We start from the raw sequence: 8,390 nt of genomic DNA, 5'->3' as shown, positions 1-8,390 counted from the left end.
CATTGATTCAACAATTTCTTCAGCTCATTCAGCATTGCTTCAGCAATAGCGTTCAGCTGCTTTCAGCATTCACACACATTTTCTTCAGGAAATGCTATCTTTTTCTAGTGTAGTTTGCTACCCATCCAGATAGATGAAACTATGACTATTCAATGCAGGGTGTCATTCAATAAGGCTCAGCTATGATGTTATGATATATATAATAAGCAATATAGCTTATTATCTCTCTTATGTAAATATCTCATTGTGAAGGTAGAGTAGAGTAGAGTAGAGAATACTTTATTCATCCCGAGGAGGGAAATTCATATTAGTGTAGTAGCTCACACGACAATGACACAAAAAAGAAAGAGAGATGGAGCAGGGTCGCCGGATGGAGCAGGGCCGCCGGATGGAGCAGGAACCGCCGGGTGGAGCAGGAACCGCCGGGTGGAACAGGAACCGCCGGATGGAGCAGGAACCGCCGGATGGAGCAGGAACCGCCGGATGGAGCAGGAACCGCCGGGTGGAGCAGGGCCGCCGGGTGGAGCAGGACCGATGGTGAAGAGGCAGCTGGGTGGATCAGGATCATTGGTGGAGGGGCCAAATCATTTTGCTTATCTGCCCCACTACTATATTCCTCCATCTTGCAGCAAGGAGAGAGAAGCCGTCCACCACCGCTACTTTCCTGGTCAGTCAAGGTGCCATGAAGTGGATGATCCAGGCCGTCTAGAATTGCCTCCTCCTTCTTCAGTGCTCTAGTGCCTCAGGATGTTTAGTCTGTATCCTAGCAACAACTTCATGGAGAACTTCAGATGGAACTTAAGCAGTTGCCATTAGGTGGGATGTACACAAGTGTTGTTATGATTCGAAAAAATAAAATAAATGTCTACTTTCTGAGTCTTCACCAATATCTCCAGCTCTTCATCACTCTTGTTGGGCAGAGAGTTGATATTTCCAATGATGACTGACCTCAGAAAGGACTGATAGGACATCTCCACCTCCAAGCCTTTAACTTTGCACCAGCAGCAGCAGCAGCACAACAACCACCACAAAAGCACCTCTTCAGATCATCTGAGGACAGGATGGTGGTGTCCTCCAGATCTGTCCATTTTCAATGAAAGAAGCTCATCTCTGAAGAATCTCTTCTCCCCAGAGAAGCATCCATCAGTAGATAACAAAAAACACAACAAAAATAAAGCAAATGTTGAGTAAAAACTCAAAAACTCAGAGCTACCAGACTTTGCTGCTCCCAGTTGAAGCGCATGTTCCGGAACATCAAAAGGTAAACACACACAATGCGATCTAGCCCGGGATTACATTTTTGACGGCTCAGCGTCAGCTTCAGTTTACCGTAAACAGGCAACTCGACTAAGTGGTCACACACTTTTTCCAGGATAGCACATAGATTCATATAATTGTCACTGTTGAGAAAGCCTCTAGATGGTTCTGGATCAATAGAGTGGATCTATCTATGTGAGAGTGCTGCTTGGGGACAAATTGAGGATTGTTCAACTTCAGCTGGGTTGCCTGAGAGAGGGTGTTTATTGTTCAAAAAACTTGAAAGTGCCTGCGAGTGAACACATTGATGGGTCCGATCAGCTAATCCAGTCACTGATGGGGTTTTTTTCCCTTTAACCTCTGTGCATCACCTGGTGGCGGAGCAATGGCAGTGATCTTTGCCTTTTGTGACCTGTTGTGACCTGGCCTCCTCCTCCTTGGTCATTACCAACCCCCCCCCCACCCCCCACCCCCCCATCCCGTGTGTGTCCACTGTGATAGTTAATCATGGCAAAATGGACAGAAATCTAGTTTTAAAAAGAATGCTGTTTGGAAAAGCGAGGATTACTGTTGCAACTTTGCATTTCAATTGGAACATCATGATTATTTCATGTTGCATCACATATTTGTCTGAAGCAATGAGAACTAATTTCCCCCATGATAGAATCATATCTATAAAAGCTTCTTACAGAGGACACCATGACAGATGCAGGTGTGACAGGGGAGACACAAGTAAGTGAAGAAAAGAAAGAAGAGACACTTTGATGATGTGTAACTGATTTGCAGGCAACGGTTTTCATGAAATTACTTAATTACCCTATGCCTACCTAAATAACGTACATTTCTGCAGCTTCAATTGTTTCTGAGATCAAACCTGAGATTACAAAGACATTATCAGTTATATTCATTGTTCTGTTCCTTCAGGTTCATGGAAAACTACACCCTAAACAGCCCAATTCTCCAGCTGGAGGGGTTGGTTGTCTTAGAGGAGTCCTTCTACACAGCATTTTTCTTCCTTCTTTTCTCCTACTTGTTTATAATGGTTGCAAATGTGAGCATTTTAGTAGTTATTTTCATTGACAAGAACCTTCACCAGCCCATGTATCTGCTTTTTTGCAACCTGTCTGTCAGTGACATCATTGGCAGCACTCGTATTCTGCCTCGTGTGCTTGCAGACATGCTGCGTCTTCCTTCTGAACGTTTCATCACTTACTATGAATGTGTGGTCCAGGCTTTTACATCACATTTCATTGGTGCCACCGCTCACACTGTGCTTATGATTATGGCTTTTGACAGATATGTGGCCATCTGCAATCCCCTGCGTTATGCCTCCATAATGACCAACAAGATGGTGATCAAGCTGACAGTTTCTGCCTGGGGAGTGGCCTTCGTTCTGGTCGGGATTCTGCTGGGTCTGACCATAAGACTGAACCGATGCAGGACTCTGATTAAGAATCCTTACTGTGACAATGCTTCTCTTTTCAAACTCTCCTGTGAGAGTGTGTTTATTAATAATGTCTATGGCCTCACTTACACTGTGGTCTTTTTAACAGCCTCTATAGGCAGCATGGTTCTCACTTATACTAAGATAACTGTGGTCTGTCTAACTAGTAAGAACAAGTCTCTGAACAGTAAAGCATTAAAGACTTGCAGCACTCATCTTATTTTGTATCTGATCATGTTTTTTAGTGGGTTTATTATCATAGCTTTACATCGTTTCCCTCAGTACTCAGACTACAGAAAACTTTCTTCCATTCTATTTGTTATTGTGCCTGGATGTCTCAACCCCATAATCTACGGCATGCAGTCCAAAGAGATACGGAAATTCTTTTCTGAAATGTTTCAGTCCAAACGCCTGTTTGCCATCAAGTGAGCGATCATTGTTTGCTTATTGGTAAATGATTCAACTAAGTCATATAAAAAGTTAAGAGTGAATTGATGAATCAAATCCACTTTCCACAGTCGATCAAATACTATCATAGCTTTAATACTGTACTTTGTAAATATGTGGCCTCAATAAATGTTTAAAGCAAAATGTGACTTCAAAGGATTATATTTACATTCAAATGACATTCACAATTATGGTAATGCAGGGAGCAGAGACATAGCAAGCCATTAAATAAGTCACTGATCCATTTCAGCACAACCACAGACTATCAGGGCAGGTGGAGATTGCATGTTCTGCCTGTCTAAGATATTAGCAGGATGATATCATATTTCTAAAGTGGCATTTAATTATGGGCTGCCAAATGTAAAATCTCATTTCCAGTTTTATCAGTGATATATTTCTCACTCTCTCTCACTTTTCTCACATTTAGCTTGTATTTCTACCATTTTTGACAATTGAACAATTGAAATGTATATAAAATGACATACAGTTGCTATAAATGTTAATACATAAAACACACAAAAAAAAAATTTCAAGTCGTGACGGTCCGGGATTCAACTGAGTCCGGACAGTTGAGAACTCATAGAGCTACCAGTAGCCTAGCCGTTAGCAACTGGTGCTCCCTTAGCTCACGTTGGTACACATGTGGCTTCCTGTGTTTACATATCACTCGGGGCTGCTCACTATATCCTTACACTATATCAGACATGAAACCCTGCGACCAGCTGCGGGTGCAGTTGTCGGTCTTTTAAAAAACTATTTATTTCCAAAAACTTTCTTTCTAAAGTGTGTTGTGACTCTTTTACAGTCTATGCTCTGGAGTCTCCTCTTCTCTCTGTGTCCTGCTACTGCTCTGCTTGCGTTCTTCCTGGTTGGGGTACATTACAAATTACATATTAAGTATGTCTGGTCGCTCGTCAAATCTTATTAATCGGACCGAATACTATTATTGTTCAGACTTTTCTCAGAATTATATGCAGTGCTTAATTTGTAAATCATAAGGTGCCGGAACGCAAAGTACACATGACAGCTCGGGGATGACGAGACGGGCAGAGGTCCCGGAACGTATGCGGCGCACGTCGGGGGGGGGGGGCTGCGGACATGCCATGCTGTGGGGCACAAGCCTCAATTTCAAATAATAGGCTATCCATGTTATGACGTTTACTTGAATTATTTTATGCACAGGCAAATGCCCACATCACCACAGGCGGTGCTTTACAGTCAGGAATTTTCTCAACAGGTCTAACTTGTAAAAAAAAAAAAAAAAAAAAAGAGCTTGTAAAAAATCACACAAATCTTCCTATTATTCAAAGACTTGCACGGCGACCTATTAATAGACAGTATGCTCAGCTCAGTTGTGCAGCAAAACCTGAATTTTCCATAAGAAACCAGGGGTAATAAGTCTGCTTCACCTTGAACCGAGCTGCTGTCCAAACAGTTGTGCATCTCATCCCTGACCTGTCGCTGGACATCCCACACTACTCTCCGCTCACTGCCTCTCCTCTTCTTCTGAATCTCCCTGCTGTCAGCGGGCTGATGCCAGGGTCCCGCCTGTTGCTCCGGCCAGTGTTGCCCACAGTTTCAAATAAATTACGTCCGCCACGAATAAATTTTTCGGCAATATCGTTCCGTTCATTTATCTCCGCAACGCTCTTTCGCCGTTATTGGCACGCACGCACACACACGCACACACACACGCAAGTACACGCACACACACAGAAACAGACAGAGAGGGGGGAGAGAGGAAAGGACGAGTGCAGCAGTGCACAGCGCGGTAAATCTACGGCCCGGTCAGTGCGTCAACTTCAACAGATCTCCGACTCTTTCAAATTACTTTAAATCTTAATAAACAACATGGATTTATGGGGATTTGTTCTGTAAATTAATATATACATATTATATATATATTTTTATATTTTTTTACGAGAGGTACCGGATCTGCCCAAATAAGTACCGGAACACAGGGAGGCCAAAATTAAGAGGTGCCGGATCTTGTTCCGGCAGGATCCGGCTCAAATTAACCCCTGATTATATGAGAATGGAAAAATGATAGGCTGAGTATGGTTACACCCCGCCTTTCCGAAGCCCCGCCTTTCCGACAATAGACTTCCATTCATCGTAATAGCGGGGTTTTCTATAAGACCCCGCTACTCCGAAAAGGCTATTGGGGGAAACCCCCAGTGCGCAGTGCGCATTGATCCTTTTTTCCTTTTTGGGGTCAAACGGATCATGTGCATAATTAACTGCAAAACAAGCAAATACTTCATATTAATGACCAGGGCCGTAGCCAGGATTTTTGAAATACCGAGGTCATTTAGTCGTGGTGTGCGGGGGGGGGGGGGGGGTGCGGCTGTCAGAAATTTGGGGCAATTTTATATTAAAAGGCTTCAATCTGGTGCACTTTGACAGATAAAAACTACACACATCATATTAGATTAATCCCATTTTTATGATATTATCATCACTAGTGATCATCCAGAGAAGACCCAACTTCACTGAATTCTGATGAGAACACACCACCTATTACAAACAGGAGACTAGCTCCTCACACTCGTAGCAGCCACAGAGTAGCAAAAATATTATATTATAAAGTTTAATTCCAGCTCGAAAAAAAAGTCTGAAATGCAATGTGAAGGTCCTGGTTGTTAACATAAAGATGAACAGGTTTCTAGGGTGAAGTGTGCACTCTTTTTTACCATAGCTATAGCCTACTATCTTTGGGGTGACTTCCTTCTGGAGAGTCAGCTGTGTTCCTCACTTTGAAACAGGCCCAGGAAGTTTGTTTGCTTTTCCTTATAGTTAGCACAAACATACATCTGACTGCTCCTTTTTGAAGCAAATTTTGTTTTGTGTTATAATTGGTTATTCACGTTGTTTAACTATGTAGTCTTTCACATTTCTATGCATATTTTTTATTTGTAAAATGTTGGTGTCAAACTTCATTTCAGTTGTATGGTCTTCTTTGAATGGGAAAATATGAAGAGGTCTAGGTGAAATCAAAATGAGCCAAAAACAGTTGTATTTGGATGGAGTGAATATTATGACACAGGCTATTAGTGAAATATAATTAGTTTTCCAAAGGTCAAATTCCACCTGGACATCTCTGATAATAGCCTACTGTAAAACAGCTGCAAAATTGCTCAAGTTCATTTTTTTTAGCATCTACTTTTACACAGTTAGCCTACACATTACTTATTCATTTGCCTGATATCCCATGATTCAAAGGTAGATTTTACTCTAATGTTTAGTTTTGTTTTGTTTTTTACTAGGCAGAGATGAAAAATTTACATTTTCTACTGTACTCCAGACATGTCTGTAGTAATCTCACAGGTCTTAGCTTTCTTTAAATAAATAAATAAAAAAGACTGAAATAAAACTAATGGTTGCCTAAAGATTTTACACCATATGCTCTTTGTTAAATCTGTCCAAATTCTTTTAGAAACAATTTCACAGTCTTTGCTGTTTGTGAAATTTTGTGCTCGTGCACCACATATGCTCACATCTTTGGCATCTCCTGGGGGCTAAGCCCCCCCTGTCCTTAAAACTTAGTGACGCCCCTGTCTGTAAACATAAAATGTATCGTGTCACTGTGCTTTTCACATAATGTTGATGGAAGAATGGACAGTGCAGTAGATGCCCCCTCAGTATAGTATCTGCAGGAAAGAGGTCTCTGCTCTCCCCCACTTACTGTAGCTCAACTAGTGCATAGTGCAGGACACAGACAGTAAACGGCGCTGAATTGACGCTATTAAACAGCTGTTTTCTCCGCATACATGAGGACCCGTCCCTAAATAATACAACGGTTCAAGTGCACGTACTGTATGTACGAAACTTTTACAGTGTAATAACTGGTTGGAAAGAACAGTTTATCTAGAGCCAACCGACTCACTCAGTAGCCTCCGCGACGCGCTGTATCACTCGCTCTTTCCGAATGAATCGCCTTTTTTCAGGCGACCAGTAAACAAACACCAGCGTACGTGAGGGCGTCAATAAACAATAGCATTATAGGCCTACCGGAATTGTTGTTTGGACAAGAGAGGAGTCACTGAGTCACCTTCCATCTGTCCTCCCTAATACTTTCACCGCACTTTTTTTTTTAAATTTCATTCATTAGGCCGAAAAAAATACCGAGGTCATGACCTCGGTGTCCTCAATGGTAGCTACGGCCATGTTAATGACATAATGTTCATTATGCTTAGCCTGTCTAGCCTCTACCTGGTCTTTTTACTAAACTTAACCAACTCCTTTCTTCATTGCCTAAGCCCAACCAAAGCATCTCCCTCAGTCAGCTGTCAGCACGAGCGGCGGCTGCAGCAGCCTCGCGCCCCTGTGAGCTCAAGCTGGGTTCAGCCGCGCTCGAGCGGCGCAGGGGGGGAGAAAAAAAGTGTATTCCTTTTACTGTGTGGGAGATCTCCAACAACGGAGTCGGGGAGAAAGCAAGTGGGACAGATCTGCCCAGTCCCTGAGCAGCACACGTTTCACAGACAAGCCACAAAGCAGAATGTAAACAACATCACGCGGTTCAGCACCTTCGACATTGGACAGCTGCGGGGGGGGGACTGTGTCGGAACAGCGGTGTTTCGAAGTGGGGGTATTTCGGAACAGCGGGGTGTCGAAATGGAGGGGTGTCGGAATGGAGAGCTGTCCCCGCTGAGTATCTCTGTGTTTATAACAGCTTTGCCACATATTGCACTACAAAACTTCGACAACATATTAATTCAACAATCAACATAAAACTATGGCTGAGTATGTCTGTGTTTTTAACAGCTGTTACGCCCCAGCTAGGGGTATCTGAGGAGCAACATGAAAACGTGACATTCTCTCCCCAAAACTCAAGCAGCCACAGAGCCAGAAGTAAATAAACCAATATTTATTGGTACAGATTAAACGATAATTAAATAATGACAGTGCTCAGTAACTTCGGGGTGGACCTAGGCCAAAATAACAAACAAAAGAGGATCTAACTCAGAGGGACAAACTAACCTGCAAAGGAAACCAAAAACAACAGAACACAGGCTGACCTCCCTGACTTAACCAAAAACAGGAGAAAACTGGATAACTCAAATGGCAGTCCACCCCTACGGGAGAACACAACAAAAACTAAAGGTGGCTGGTTGGGTGAGGGGGAGGAACGCGTGGTCTGCCTCGCTCTGGCCCAGCTGCCGACTGCCACTCGGGGTTTTTATGCCAGGACCCAGGCCCGCTCTCAGATGCCGCACCAATCACCCGCCAGCTCAGAAGCGCC

General features: G+C 43.2%; 1 protein-coding gene and 1 long non-coding RNA gene across 2 annotated transcripts in view; one reads left to right on the top strand and one right to left on the bottom strand.

Moving 5' to 3' along the window:
- Nucleotides 1–504: 504 nt before the first annotated feature.
- Nucleotides 505–8,390, bottom strand: part of LOC146971400 (uncharacterized) — a 204,266-nt gene continuing 196,380 nt past the window's right edge. Inside the window, exon 3 of the long non-coding RNA XR_015037950.1 lies at nt 505–1,037. This is a non-coding gene — a long non-coding RNA (uncharacterized LOC146971400). The remainder of the gene's footprint in view (nt 1,038–8,390) is intronic.
- LOC146971404 (olfactory receptor 52K1-like) lies at nt 2,171–3,130 on the top strand. Its single transcript, XM_085803227.1, has one exon. The coding sequence runs from the start codon at nt 2,186–2,188 to the stop codon at nt 3,128–3,130; it is 945 nt and encodes a 314-aa protein (XP_085659353.1). The 5' UTR covers nt 2,171–2,185.

Source organism: Trachurus japonicus, chromosome 16, assembly GCF_045865225.1.
Source record: "Trachurus japonicus isolate A0001 chromosome 16, Traja_1.0".
NCBI lineage: Eukaryota > Metazoa > Chordata > Actinopteri > Carangiformes > Carangidae > Trachurus > Trachurus japonicus.
The sequence above is the reverse complement of the archived record's forward strand: the minus strand, read 5'-3'. Positions and strand labels throughout refer to the sequence as shown.

Excerpts from the sequence above, each read along its gene's own strand:
- LOC146971404 (XM_085803227.1), top strand. The coding sequence starts at position 2,186 with ATGGAAAACTACACCCTAAACAGCCCAATTCTCCAGCTGGAGGGGTTG.